We start from the raw sequence: 15,489 nt of genomic DNA, 5'->3' as shown, positions 1-15,489 counted from the left end.
CGTTTTCTCTCCGCAGCCCGGCCCAGCGCCATCTGCTTCCAGCCCAGCCCACCCCGCGCGCGCGTCGCTGCCAGAGGGGCCCGCCCGTCAGCTCTGTCGTCTCCGCCGCGCCCCGCAACAACCCGCGCCCGTATCCAAACCGATCCCGAACTGCCGCGCGCCGAGTCCGATTTCGTCGCGCCGTCCGCCCTACGCGCTGCGCCCCGCAACAGCCTGCGCCGCCCTCGCCTATATAACCCCAGCAGCGCCGCCTTTTCCCCCCTGCACACGCGCAAGAACCCGAGCTCGCCGAGCGCCATAGCCGCTGCTGTCGCCGAGCAATCCTCCGCGCCCGAACCTCCCCGCCGCGTCCGAGCTCGCCGCCAGCATCGCCGTAGCGGGAGGAGCCCGTTTCGCTGCTCGCCGACGCTTCTCCGCCGCCAGACCGAGCCGTCATCGCGCACCGGTAAGCGCCGCCGCCTCTCTCCGTCGTCAGCGCTCCCCGAGCCATATTACGGTCGATTGATGCCTCCTCCGTCTTCGCATGCCTCCCTAGAAGCTTTCCCGACCGCCAATCGAGCCGCTCCGTCGTCGCACCGGCACCTTCACCGAGCTCCGATCCCGCCGCCGCCTCTCGCCGTCGCCGAGCCGTTGGAAGCCACCCCGACGCGGACGTGTTGCTCAATCGGGTTCGCCGTCGTCTCCTCTCCGTATTCCGCCGCTCGCCGTCAAAGTCCAGCCACCGGAGCTCCACTCCGGCGACTCTCCGGTCAAGCACCGCCGCCCTGAGCTCGCGCCGCCGACCCGAGAAGGAAGATTCAAGGTTAGCCGTCGGATACCCTTTGAACGTTCCTGATTAGATCGCAAAGATACCCCTTCGCTAGCCGTCCAGATTGCGCCACGTGTCCCTCTTAAACCCAGTCAGCAGCAGAGACACGTCAGTGCGCCACGTGGATGCCCCTGTCCTACGTGGCAGAGCCCAGTCAGCAGTGGATGCCCAGTCAGCAGCCCAGTCAGCCTGTGACATCAGCATTGCGCATTAATTAGGATTTTCAGTATAAAAAGAATTCCACCTATTCTCGGAAAATAGGGAGATTTGCAAGGAAACCCCTAGGCTTCACTGTTTTTGCATATAGGCCCTTAGATAGTTCTGAATAATTACAATTTGGCCCCTGGACTATAGGATAATTGCAATTAGGCCCCTGAATTTTAGGGTAATTATGTTTAGGTCCCTGAACTTTGCACTTAAGCCCCTAGAACTATCTGTTTTACAATTTAGTCCCTGCAAACTTTCAGAAAAGCCCCTGTAGAGTAGAATTAGTGTAACTTTTCCATACGACCTCCGATTTAGGTGATTTTCGCGCCCCCGAGATCGTAGCAGCGTGCACTTTCCGTTCTTAGCCTTTTTAGAGTTAGTTTCTCCTGTTTAGTGTGTTGTACTTAGCTGTTTTGTTATTTCTTTCTGGTGTATTCTTCGGCTTAGGAGGAGAGCAGAGTGCCAGCATTCAAGACCAAGTTTTCGAAGATTCTGAGCAGCCAACTTACGAAGGCAAGTGTCCTTGATCACCTTGATTTCACCATAGATCATTATAGTTTACTTTTCCTTAGTTGCATGCTTGTCTAATTTTGAATCCCATGAATAGGGTTTACTAGAATTTGTATGGTCATTCCTTGTAGCCTCTTTTGGGGTTTTTGGGTCCTGTAAAAGGGTAGTCATGCTAGTGCAGTCATGGATTAGAATCATTATGAACTTTGATTAATAACTATGGAACAAGTACTTGGGAGAATTGATAACCTTGTAGTAACTTGAATTTAGGGATCCCAACTGGATGGCTAGTATGTGGTGGAGCTATACAGCAGGGTTTGTGTATGTTCTTGTGCGGGATCCTAAGGACCGGTTCTTGGAGCCTGTAACCTGGCAAAACAGCACAACCATGAGGCCTATATGGGTACGGCCTGGCTAAGTAATTAGTGTTCTTCGCATTCTGTACGCACCAATGGTTGGTTCGGTGGCACAAGAGGGGGCCTCTGCAGTGGATGGGATCCCTGTTAGCGGTGAAACCTCAGTGGGTGCTTATAGATGTGGAGATACTTTGTAACAGCCTTGTAGTGAGACCCCGGCCATACACCCCGGAAGTGTAAGGCAAAAAGGGAATCACGACTCGTGGGTAAAGTGTGCAAACTCTGCAGAGTAAATAACTGATCGATCAGCCGTGCTCACGGTCAAGAGCGGCTTGGACTTCTTCAGGATTAGATGAGAACTTTAAGGGTTGGTCTGGGTAGTCGGGTGGTGGTATTCCCGATGAGTCGGTAGCCGGATATGGGACATCTGGTGAGTCTGGTAGTCGGATGGAATCCGATGAGTTATGTTCTTATATTGTTGGAATAAAATCTAGTAAATAGGATTGCTAGGTTGTTTGAGTCTGTTTTAGCTGAGCATAGTCACAGTAAATCCCCAAGTTAAACTTTCCTTGTCAATAGCCTGCATGTCATCTTTTTCCTCCACTTGCTGAGTACTTTATGTACTCACGCTTGCCTTTTCCCTACCCTCGGATGCTGCTCAGAAGGTGAAGTCTTCGAGGAAGTCCCGGGCGAGGACGCTGATTTCTAGAAGGAAGAAGGTGTTGATTGAAGACCATGTCCTAGGCTGGTGTTTCCCCCGGACAACGCCTGTGGATGGATGGGTGTTCCGCTGCCAATTGAAGATTTATTAGTATTTTCTTTCAGACCTACGGGTCCTTTTGTAAGGATTGTTTACGTTATTTGAGACACAGTTTATGTTATCACTAATGACGTCGCTGTATGTATGTAAAACTTGATCCTGACATACATGTGGAATACATCTGGTTGTTTTCTTTAAAACCGGGTGTGACAACCTAGAGGATCTTCTTCCTTGGCCAATCGGCGATCCTCGACGGCGCCAGGCAGCTCTGGAAGGTCCAAGTGCCGTTTCTTCATCTGGCACAGCCGATGTTGGACCTCGAACAGATCGATTGCGCAGGCTCGGCAAAAAATGCTCAGGAGCCAGTGACCCTGGCCGGACTTTGTGCTGCGTTCACAGTAGAGAGACATGGTTCAGGTTTCGACACGTTGGAGTCTTCAACTTCAACCGGTCGCTCTAGCCCAGCAGATCGTAGATGAGAACGCCTGTCTATACGTACGGTCTCACAACGATATCATGGACTATACAGGTTTCAGAACACAGTCTTATTCAATATCGGCGTTGCATGAGGCAGCTATGTCGGTTCATAAAATGTATTTCACTGATACATGTGAAAGTAAGAGAGATATTTCTTCTTTTAAAAAAACTTTATAAAAAAAACCAATTGTATATGGTTCTTGGCCCATGTCAGGTCCTCAGCTCGTCTCACTGATTTTAGCGTTGCAGCCATATCTCTTTTCCTGATGTGTCACTATAAATATTTTGTTTTTTGAGTTAAAAAGTTTCAAATGGTCATATTTTCTAAACCGGTTATCGTTTTTAAGATACGTTTGACCATTTGAATTACTTACAATTTATTCTACAAAATAAGAACCATGTTTACTATGCTTCAATACTAAAAATTTTAGATATCATATAGGTCTCACATATCATACACACAAGGTTGGCAAATTTTTGCATGTCTACAATCCAAACACTATTCTTTGCCTATGTTTTGTCTAAGCCTCCTTTAAATTGGTTTGACCACCATCCAAACACCACTTTTTTAATCCATGATTTGGCACTGCCCTGGTTTTGGTATGAACAAATTTTGGCTTGGCGCAGTAGGGCTGTAAACCAAACAGCCCCTAAGCCCAGCAGGGGGAAGAAGCTTCCAAAAATTTGTGGGCCAATCAAACACGAGGCAGACCAGATCCCAGCAGCATAAGTAGTGGGCCAAATGGCCAGTCACCAAACTGGATGCACCCTTTCTATGTATTGGTCAACTCAGTTTTAACCTCAACCGGTTAGCTTTGAGATTCGTGCACACATGAAACAGACGACAGTGATTCTCACTTCCTCCTCTTGCCCTCTCGAGCTCACTCAAGCCCAACGCCACCACCTGAGCTCGTCCTCGTGACTTAGGGTTAGGGTTCGGGGATTGCGAGGGGCCTCCTTTCCTCTGGCAACTTTAGAGGGAAGGCTAGAAGGTAGGGTGGCACCACTGGCCACGGATGACGGAGAACCGCCTGTGGGAAAAGTGAGGGCCGGGATATCCTAGTCGAAGTGGTTAATGAAGGTTGGGGAGGAAGAGATGATGGAGGAGGACAGTGGGTGGCGTGGTAAGGGTGCCGCCAGCTGTAGGAAGTGGAAGGGGAGGTGACTGCATGGTGGGTAGCCATGGCGGTAGCAGTGGAATGACACTGGCGACGAAGAAGCCGATGCTGGAGGTTCGAGAAGGTACATACGACCACTACAACCACTCGACTATGTGAACCATAAAGTTGTTTAACTGAATGTAACTAACAAATATAGAGTTCTAACGAATTAATATGAAGACTAAATATAAATATTGGTGTGTGTATTCAGATCATGGTGCTAATCTCATCCCATGCATGCCACGACCATTCGGTACCTGAAAACCAAATAAAATACAAGTATGAATAAAAACACTCAGCAAGTATAATATGAAATTGAAAACACTCAGCAAGTATAATATGAAATTGAAAGAACATATAACATATCAGAAGTCAGTGAAGAACCAGGATTGAAGGAAAATTCTCTTGTCTTCAATACCCCCCATTAAAATAGTAGTTTCCATTTGAAACGAATAACACTTGAATATATCCTTAGTATTTATTGGTAAAGCCGAACAAGTGGGGTCAGAAATTACTCGTAGGAACATAAATATAAGAACCAAACTGCACATCCCATGTTTTTCAGAAAACCCCCGAAACATGAATCATATGAAAGGAAAAAACTTGAATCTCGAATCATCTTTGAAAGGAACATTATCAAGAAACTTGAATCAAGCCAACACATGAAAATATGAAAATTGAAATAACATAATCGAACAAGTCAAAAATCAACCAGCGAGCAAACCATAGCATCACACAGAAGTCGACATGCACTTGTCTTAACCGACCGGACAAACATCCACGAGAGAAGCGAACCCAACACCGATTTAGCGAGCACATTTGGAATCTCAAACCAATGCACAACCTAGGGAGTGCTTCATATTAAATATCTATGGGAAATACATTACAACATGCATGACGAGTACAGCTCAAAGTGGCACTTGACGTTTTAGCATAGCCCAATGGGATACTCTCGGAGGCCACAAGAATTAGGCAAATAATTATCTGTTAACTAGAAAACCACTGAACTATTCTTCTTCCTTCATTTTGGTGACCAGCCCTGGTTCCGAACTGATACTATCCAGGTTCACAAAAACTTCCCGTTGTCCACGATCACCTAATTTCCAAACAGCATTCTTGTAAAGGTTGCAAATTTCAAACTGTGCATCTTATTTGCGCAAACAAACAATAGTCGGCAAGCTAGAAATATACTCTTCATTCTTTATTTAGGCACCGAGTCGAGTTTGGACCTCAAGGCATCCTAATCCTAATTAACAAAAGAAGACAGCTGAGAAGACACATATCCTACTACATAGATCCAAAATTAACTCTCTAATAGTCGACCGAAAGCTGAAACCAGCCTCTACGTTATTCGTTTATGAACCCTGGTTTGGTTTTGTCACTAAGACACCTCAATTAGCACCGTAAGCCTTCTGCTAGCATCAATCCAGAAATCTGGATAGCAGTACCAAGCGTACAGCACAAATGACAACCCCAGGGCACCATCCTAACAGGCTTTGACATAAAGCTACAATGCCACACATGAAGAAAAAAAAAATCTAAGACATGTACCTTTGCTGGCGGACTACAGCGACAGAACACTACTTTCCGATCTGCACATCGTCAAAAACCTTCCGATCTGCACAGCTCAATATTCGTTTATGAATCGAGATTGAGGAATTCGTAGCCCTGTGGATCAAATTACAACCGATCCAACTACACCCGAAGAGGGAAAACACTATCCGCTAGCGATAGACACTCGATGGGGAATACACCGGCAAATCCACTTTTGAGGTACAATTCAACGGCAGCTTCGAAACATACAAACCAACTACATATGAAAGGCCCATGCAGAGAACAAATGCAAATTCTTCACCTGGACTTTGATCCAAAATAAGATACTCACTGCGGATAACTTAGCGCTATGTGGATGGCCATATCAGCCGGCCTGTGCCCTGTGTGATGGCCCAATGGAGTCGAGTGTCCATCTCTGTATGCAATGCCCCTTCACCAGGAAGTCTGGACCAGGGTTCAAAAAACCGTCGGTAACCGCTCAAAAATCGCGGTTACCGACCTTCCCGGTCCGGTCCGATTTCAAAAACCGTTCGGTAACCGAAATTTGAATTCAAAAAATTCGAAAAAATAAAAAAATTCAAAAAAAATCTTAAAAAAAACTAGACACAATTCTAAGAACTTCTGTGAAAAAAGTTTTCAAAAATAATGTCGTTTGCATCATATTCTATAGGGAGAAAGTTTGAAAAAAATGAAAAAAATTGAAGCGTGCGGCTCAATTATTAACTCACGTTAAGGAAAAGTGTAACATGCAAACACATATTTTTATTGTATAAAACATATTTTAAGAGAACCTTTAAAATTGATTTCACTTTATTTAGAGTTTTATTAAATTCTCTATGATTTTTACAAAGTTCACAAGCATAAAGTGAATATGTTAAGAAACATCACTTTAATTAATTTTTTCATGTCTACTATTATTTTTTCTACGTAAATCATAATATAAATAAGCTAATGAAAGTGGTTTCACTAATTTTTAAGGTGTGATGGGTCAGTTATGAATTAATCTAGTCGCAACACATTTACACAATCATGCATGTTACAATAACTAATTCATGAGTTCATATATTTTTAAAAGATATAGGATCATGTAAGAAGACTAACAAAATTAGTTTCATGATTTTTGGATTAGCAAAGAGTAAACTATGCATTTACCTTGGTTTAACAAATAAAATTTCTCACAGAAAATTTTGAACTTTTTTATGAGTATAAATACTTTTATCATGTAGATCATGTTACAAGGAAGCCAACAAAATTTGTTTCACTTGATTTGAAGCTCGGATGAATTAGTTATTGATTTTACAAAATTGAACCCTTTTTTAGGTTTTTTGTTGAACTGCGCTGAAATTCGATAAAACCGCTCGATAAATCGAGAAAACCGAGCGGTTACCGAGCCAAACCGCTCGGTAACCGACCGAATCCAAAATGCGAGAAAACCGCTCGGTAACCGACCCAAACCGCTCGGTAACCGACCCAAACCGCTCGGTTACCGAGAGGGCAAAAACATGATTTTTTCGCAAAAATTTAAAATTTGCCGAATGAATTTTCTCCGAATTTTTTTGAATTTTTGACCGGTAATCGCGGTTATCGAGGTTTTTCGGTTACCGCCAGAGGTCGGTAACCGACCTCCGGTCGGTAACGTGAACCCTGGTCTGGACCCGTATCCTTGCCTGGGAGCAGATCGATTTGAGCTCCCACGTATGATCTCTTAGATATGAAGTTATGCCAAACGAAACCTTGGTCTGATCAGCACTTTAAAATATTCACGATTTATTTCTTAATATTCGGGGTATTACATGACCAAACCACTCAGCAACGCGTTGCCGTAGCGCACACGTTCCACAGCCGCACAGGTCAAGTCAAGAACGCGCTCTGAGCCGGCTGGATTCCTTGGTTATTTGCATTGCTCTTCTCAGCGATCGATTCCAGGTGCGTCCCTCATCTAATCCATAGAATTGACAGAATCCAACTAGCTAGCTAGCAAGCTCGATCGCATGGCGGCGGCCTGGCGGAGATCATGGATGTCGAGGGTCTCATCCACCGAGCGAGGCAGATCACGGAGACTCCAGACGGACGGGCAGCCATCGCGATCCTACCTTGGCAGCAGCGCTACCCCTTCTTCAGCTACCACCGCCTCGAGCACCCGCAGCCACACCAGCACTTCCACTCCAGTTGGAGAACCTGCAGCAGGTCCTGTTTTCCACCCGTTTATTTTTCTGCCCAAGGCGCCGGTCGTGGATGAAAAAGCTGAGGAGCTCGACGAAGAAAGAGCCGAGGAGTCCGAGGAAGAGAGGGCGAAGGCGCGCGGGCTCGTCAAGAGCCATCTGGTCCATGAATTCTGTAGCGACGTCTGTATTGGCCTGGACAGGTGGCTCTCGGAGCTGCACGTCGGCTGGGTTCTCCACCTCGCTGACGATGATGCGTCCTCAGGGAGCAGGGGCAGTATCCTCATCTCGCGGCAACTCCAGCATCTTGCACAGAGCTGGATCCTGGCCCTATTGGAGATTAACAGTTACTTATCTAGATGCTTCAATAGATGGTATAGCCATAGCCAGGAGCTGGAAGAAACTGTTTGCCCGCCTGCTTGTGATTTTGCACGGTTTGTGGAAGCAACCTTGTCGAAGATGCTCCCTTTCGTTGACACCGTTGTTAATCTGGCTATTATTCATCCTAGCTGCAGTGAACATTGTGTTGCTGCTCCTAGCAATGGGGCGGCAGCGGCACCAGCTGAGAAGCTCCAGGCACTGATAGACGTTCGTGACGCTCTCTCCGGGGCCTCCGAGAAGGTCCAGCTTTGGGACTTATGGTTTTGTTCGTCATCCGATGTACAAGTGCCAAGGATAACTGGCCTATTGTTAGCAAAACTGGCCAAGTTGGATGAGGCCATATGTAATACAAGAAGTTGCATCAGGACCCGGATCATGTCCTTGACGTACGACGACGAATCTTTGTGGGCTACTCAAACTCCCCAAAGATCGCCTGACATTCACAAGGTCACTCGATCCGCAATAAGCTACATCGATGTACTTTCGACTAGTTACGAAGCATCTCTCCGTGGTAAGTGTGTGGCTGACTTTGAGATTATTTGTCATTCCACCAGCCTCATCAGGGAGGTGTTTTGTTCCCTAGAAGAAAAGCTTGTGAGAGAGTCGCAGACATTATTCTCGGATCACAGTCTCAGGTTTCTATTCTTGATCAACAACTCCTACTTCATGTCGCAGAAGCTTCATACAAATCGGTTCTTGGCTGTCCCCATGCAAGCCCTTGCTCGCAAAATCGACGGCTACATAAATAGTTATCTCCAAGCATCTTGGACACCGGTGTTGAAATGCTTGCACAGTCCTACATCACTTCATTGCTTCAGGAGACACTCACCACTGCCTAAGTTCCAGTCAAAGTTTCAGAAGACCTACACAGCCCAAAAGCTCTGGAAGGTCCCAGACCCTAAGCTCAGAAAAAGGCTGCGGAAAGCCATCGTCGAGAAAGTCATCCCGGCCTTTACAGGATTCTTGGAGGATAACAATATCGACACCCCAGGAGTCACTCCCGAGAACCTGGAGGAGATGTTGGAAGAGTTATTCGAAGGATGAACCAGTGCACCACAAAAAGACAGGTTGCCATATAGGTCTACATATAGTTTACTAGTTCTGCTTTATCTGTGTTCACTGTTTCATTTTTGTTTTTTTCCTCGAACCTGTAAGAGAGTTACATATCACTATATTAAGAAGAAAGAGTGCTCCAGTTAAGCTTTGTGTGAAGATGCTAGGGCGTTTTAAGAATACAGCGTTCCAAAGAGACTCTTAAGCAGTACTAGATAAGATTTGTTATATGCCCTTGCTGATGATTGTGCAGATCTTTGGTGAAGAATGGTGAAAGCATGTAGAACATACGATCGAAATTTGTCGATGATTTTGAATTAAGACCTACAGAGTGAAAAGGGGAAGCACAGAGAACCAATGAATTTGCCGATGATTTCGAATTTGTCAGAATTTAAGCCTCCATTGTTTTCTTACGGGGCCCGTGTTAGCCTCCGTATAAGCAGGTTAATTTTCACAGGCGACAGGTCTGTTGTGCTATAACAGTAAGCAGTAGTGGTTTACTAGCTCAATGTCAGTAGATGCTTTTAACTACACAGGTATGCAAAAACATCTTTGGCTACATCGATGTGGTTCCTACAAGTTGGGCACTCCATTTCCCCTTGTGTTTACCAGCACAGATCACTCAACGCAAAAAGCGCGCAAAGACTGAGCTAGCTCCACGCCTTCTTTGCCTCAAGCAACAAACAACTCGGCCTGGCCATCGATGAACAGGCTCAGGAACTCCTCTCCATCCACCGTCTCCTTCTCTATCAGAAGCTGAGCGAGCGTGTGGAGGATGTCGATGTGCGTGGTGATGATCTGCGTTGCTCTCGAGTAGGCTTTCTCCACAAGCTCCCTCACCTCAGCGTCCACGATGTCCGCGGTCGCCATCGAGTAGTCCTTCTGGCTCGACATCTGCGACAACAATGAGAAAATCAGTCAAATTATGACACATAGTTTCTGAGAAATAGCGAGAGAAATTCGGAGAAGCAGTAGCTAATCCAAGTGAGACACTTCCATGTTAGGCAAGGCAACCAGGGTCTAGCAGCAGCCACACAAAATGAGATACGTGCCTATTCACACTGTTGATCTGAAACAGGACGTTGATGATGACATAATTGGCAGTATAGGAGTGGCGTGTTAGGGGAAAACTAGAAGACTGGAAGCCAGGATGCAGTGGTCATCAGGGTAAGTGGGCAGCACTGAACATAGAACTTTCCTAGACGTTGGTAGTGATTCCAGGGCACCAAGTAGATGAGGACAACAAATATTGAGCTGATGTGTTGTAATTGTTGAAGTTTGCACGCCAAGTTCTTCACATATATTTTACAGTTTCTGATTCCGGCCTAAATGATTTTTCTTGCAAGTCTATTTCAGTTATAGTGGCATACCTGCTGACCCAAGAAAGGGTTTCCACCAGGTCCCCCAATCGCAACTTGTCCGATCTTCTTACTGAACCCAAATCTTTCGACCATTTGTCTTGCGACACGTGAGACCTGCATAAAGTCATTGGAAGCTCCTGTTGTCACGTTTTCTTGGCCAAAGATCACCTCTTCAGCAACCCTGCAAATCATGTTAGCTCACACAGTTCAGCACTCTGCACAACAGAAGAAACTAGTGGATGCAAAAATGAACAGATTTTTCATGAAAACCGCACCTGCCGCCAAGGGCTACAGCCATTTGGTTCTCAAGATAGCTCCTGCTGTACAACCCAGATTCAAGCCTTTCTTCACTTGGAGCAAAGAATGTGAGTCCACCAGCTTGACCACGAGGAATGATGGAAATCTTAGCAACCGGATCATATTCCGGCATGAGGGCACCAACGAGGGCATGACCAGCTTCTGCAAATCCAAAATTAAAAAACAGATTAGGAATCTGTGGCCCCCAGGATGAGTTCAACTTCAAGTTACAATTTATGGTGATAAAAGTTACCATGGTAAGCCACAAGTTTCTTCTTCCCTTCAGAAACAACAGCATTTTTCTTTTCAGGCCCAGCAATGATCCTCTCTAGAGCATCAGAGATCTCATCCTTGCTTATTTCCTTAAGATCACGGCGAGCAGCCAGAATGGCAGCCTCATTCATCAGGTTTTGGAGATCAGCTCCAGTGAAACCAGGGGTTCTTCTAGCAATTTTCTCAAAGTCAACATCTTTTGCCAATGCTTTTCCTCTGGAATGGACCTATTAGATGAGAACATGTCTGGTAAGCTCATGTATACACAAGAACACATCAAGCAGGGAAGTTCAAGGAGAACTTATTGGAAAAGCAATCTTTTCTAATAGATGTAGATGGGAAAAAAATACATTGAAATTACTAGGGTTGGGAACTTGCAAGGACATATTAAATAGTAAATGCAATTAGGAAGATGAAATGAAATACTTAAACAGAAATTACTTCTATAAGGACACAACAATGTGAAGTTTGGAAATCAAAACTTTGCAACTCTAGATACTAGAAGAAAACGTTAAGTAAGGAAGTGAATCAAGTGATAAACAGGTGCATATTAAAAGCCAACAAGTGATCCTCTAAATTGGATGTCAACAAGTATTAATCGAATCATCAACAGTCTAAACTAAGGAGGTGATGTACAACTACAAGTGCATATCCAAAACCAACAACGTAAACATTGGCCAAATAAGTTGTCGAAACAAGATTATTAAGCTTTGTATCAATGAGCAAGAACTGACATTCTGCCAAGCTATCAAACTACATGAGCTCTAATCTCCACAATAAAAACTCTTGGTTCTTAGTGTTGCTAGATTTAACAAATCACACTTATGGCTTATCAAATTTAAGGGGAAACCAACTGCAGAACATCTGCCCCATTTCAGCTAACGAAATCAGTTATACCCCAGTATATCATAACACTCTATAACATGACACGGAACATCTCCAGGCTAATTATTCCAAAGTTTCGATTTTTAGCTGCGTGTGTAGATTTCCAAGCAAGCGTCCCCTTTGCTAGACTAGTTCATAAATGGCAGTGGCTCTAAGCAAAATCAGTCCATCATAACTAGTTCAGAAGGTTATCTACTAGCAGCAAAGCAATTAAAAGATAGCAGCAGCAGGCTCCTCACCTCAAGAATCTTGACGCGCCCGGCGACATCTGGCCTGTCAACGGTGACCTGCCGATCAAACCTCCCTGGCCGTAGAAGCGCCGAGTCCAGCACATCGGGCCTGTTGGTCGCAGCGAGGACAATGACACCACTGTTGCCAGCGAAGCCGTCCATCTCCGTCAGCAACTGGTTAATGGTCTGCTCCCTCTCATCGTTTCCGCCACCGAGCCCCGCACCACGCTGCCTCCCGACGGCATCAATCTCATCAATGAAGACAATGCACGGCGCCTTGGCCTTGGCCTTCTCGAAGAGGTCGCGCACTCTGGAAGCACCGACACCGACAAAGAGCTCGACGAACTCGGACGCGGCGCAGGAGAAGAAAGGCACCCCGGCCTCCCCAGCAACGGCTCGCGCGAGGAGCGTTTTACCTGTCCCAGGCGGGCCTACGAGGAGACATCCCTTGGGGATCTTGGCCCCGAGCGCGGTGTACTTGTCTGGGTTCTTGAGGAAATCGACGACCTCCTGCAGCTCGAGCTTGGCCTGGTCGGCGCCGGCCACGTCGAGGAAGGTGACACCTGTCTCGGGCACCTCCTGGAACTTGCTCTTAGAGCGGCCAAAGTCCATGGGTCCGCCGAGCCCGCCGGGGCCCGCGCCAGGCCCGCCCTGCGCGCGGCGGAAGAGGAAGAAGAGGCCTGCGAAGGCGAGGAAGGGGAAGAGGAGGTTGCCGACGAAGGCGAGGAAGCCGCCGGGCCCGGCGGCCTCGCCCTCGGAGACGGAGATGTCGACGCCGTTGGTGGCCAGGATGTCGATGAGGTCGGGGTCGTTGGGGACGACGACGGTGGCGCGGCGACCGTCGACGGCGGTGAGCTGGAGCAGGCCGCCGTCCTTGGAGAAGCGGACGCGCTCGACCTTACCGCGCTTGACGGCGCTGAGGAACTCGCTGTAGCGCCACTGGGCGCCCTCCGGGAGGTCCGCGGCGGCGGAGGGCTTGGGGGCCGTGAGGAGGGAGTTGGAGAAGGGGTTGGCGGCCGGTGTGGGGGCCTCGGCCTGGAGCTCCGGCGCGGGCGCGGGGACCGGTGCTGGGGGCGGGGCCGGCGAGTCAGCGGCGAGGGCGGGGAGCGCGTGGGCAGCGGCGAGCGCGAGGAGCGCGGCGGGGAGGGGCTTGGGCTGCGGGAGACGGGGCGACCTTAGGGAGGAGGGCTTGGGGAGGGAGGCGGTGATGAGGAGGTGGGAGGCGGAGAGCGAGGGCGGCGCCATGGTGATGGCTTGCTTCTTGTTGCCGCGTTGGTTGGGTCTTGGGGTGGGAGGGAGAGGGGAAGGGAGTGATGGCGCGCGGCTGGACCTGCACGTGGAGACGATGATGGCCATAGATTGCTCTGGGGTCCTCAGTCCTCATTGTAAGTACGTGTCCATCCTTTCCTTGTATACTTACCTGTTCATCACACTTTTTGTCAATTAATCTTTTTTAGCTAGTAAGTGACTCGGGTTAATAACACGACTAAACTTGCTATAATATTTTATTACTATAACTTTTAGTTAAAAATTAATTCTTTTATTATTAAGTTTATTTTGTCTGGACTCCTTGTTTAGGTATTTTGCTTTCCAATTGGTATAAAAATCGAACTGCTAATTTTTTATATCTTTAAATTAAAAAATTATCTAATTATTAATCATATTTAATATAAACTTTTTAGTTAAATATAAACCATTAGATATTCATAACAATGAGAAGTCTATATCTTTTTAGATTAAAATGGTAATTTTATAATTTTGAGAGCGAACGTGGTTGTTTATTTTTCCCTCAAATATTAAGATAATAGATAATCAAAACAAATGATGTACACTATCTCTTTTCCCGGCTGAGTTAAGATTTATTTGGCACACCTCCATGTAAGATCTAAATTTGTAAGAAAAATAAAACAGTTTCAATCTTTATTTTTAGTCTATAATACGGATAAGATGACTCGCTCAGGCATTCCTTCTTAATGTTGTTGCTGGGAAATGGGTGCGCGCTCCTCGCCAAAAAGAAAAGGAAATGGGTGTGCCTACGTGTCATCTCGAAGAACAGATTTTCTTTTAAACGGAAGATTTTTTTGTTTCTTTTTTTATTTGTTTGGAGAAGAAGAGATTTCCTGGCAAAAGGAAATGTGCTTGGTTTGGTTTGGTTTTCTTAGTTGTTTGTGCCAGGTATGACTTTGGGGGCCACAAAACTCTTTGTCTTGTATTCTCACGGTGGATTGGGTGAGTAGCTCATAGAGTAAAGATCTTTGTTTTAGGTTGTTTTGCTTTTATTTTTGTCAGAAGTCTATAGGTTAGAAGCATAAATAAATAGGTTTTTAAAAAAATAGTTTTTGGAGAAGACAGATGTTTATTTTTGAGAAAATAAACTAGAAACTGAAAAGCTAGTTGAGGGTAGTTTTTTTGAGAAGTAATGTGCTGAGAAGTTAAAAAAATATTGTAAAATCTAACAGCTAAAATCCAAAAACAGTTTTTCAGAAAAAAAAACAAAAACACAGTTTTTTTTGGAGAAACCAGAAACAGAAGCGCAAACAAACAAACCCTAAGAGAGAGAATGAGTAGTAGCTCGGTTGGTTAGCCGTTCGGATGTGAGTGCTGTCATTGGGTTTGATATCTGGAATCGAAGTTGGGTCTCACATGGGGTTTATCCCTTAGTTGCTCTCTGGAGTGATTCTGGGTGTAACATAGGTTCGTACATACGTGCGCGTTAAGTAGAATATACATACTCGCACATTGAGAGTCTAGAGTTCTCCAGTATATCTTTAATGTGTGGTTAAGACAAGTATGCATATAGATCCTGGTTGTACCTTAGATAAAAAAAAACAGAGTAAGAGACTTTATGTCCATATGAAAAACAAGCCCTACTTGACCGTCTGTTGGGATTGTTCTATCATAGTTATTTTATTGAAGAGGTCCGACAAAGTAAATTGTTTACGGATACGGGCTAGAGCTATTTTTAACCTGGGGACATCGACATATTTGATTTTTTTTTCTTTTTTATGTACAACT

The 15,489-nt window shown here is 45.8% G+C and overlaps 2 protein-coding genes across 2 annotated transcripts; one reads left to right on the top strand and one right to left on the bottom strand.

Moving 5' to 3' along the window:
• The first annotated feature begins 7,642 nt into the window (after window positions 1–7,642).
• LOC133927425 (uncharacterized) lies at window positions 7,643–9,987 on the top strand. The gene is made up of 2 exons (XM_062373889.1): window positions 7,643–9,454; window positions 9,682–9,987. The coding sequence occupies exon 1, from the start codon at window positions 7,824–7,826 to the stop codon at window positions 9,417–9,419; it is 1,596 nt and encodes a 531-aa protein (XP_062229873.1). The 5' UTR covers window positions 7,643–7,823; the 3' UTR covers window positions 9,420–9,454; window positions 9,682–9,987.
• On the bottom strand, window positions 9,898–13,805 carry LOC133927424 (ATP-dependent zinc metalloprotease FTSH 1, chloroplastic). Its single transcript, XM_062373888.1, has 5 exons — window positions 12,484–13,805; window positions 11,340–11,586; window positions 11,065–11,248; window positions 10,799–10,970; window positions 9,898–10,322 (listed from the first exon to the last, which is right to left on the bottom strand). The coding sequence occupies exons 1-5, from the start codon at window positions 13,717–13,719 to the stop codon at window positions 10,101–10,103; spliced, it is 2,061 nt and encodes a 686-aa protein (XP_062229872.1). The 5' UTR covers window positions 13,720–13,805; the 3' UTR covers window positions 9,898–10,100.
• Window positions 13,806–15,489: the final 1,684 nt, after the last annotated feature.

This window comes from Phragmites australis, chromosome 8 (assembly GCF_958298935.1).
Source record: "Phragmites australis chromosome 8, lpPhrAust1.1, whole genome shotgun sequence".
In the NCBI taxonomy this organism is placed as follows: domain Eukaryota; kingdom Viridiplantae; phylum Streptophyta; class Magnoliopsida; order Poales; family Poaceae; genus Phragmites; species Phragmites australis.
The sequence above is the reverse complement of the archived record's forward strand: the minus strand, read 5'-3'. Positions and strand labels throughout refer to the sequence as shown.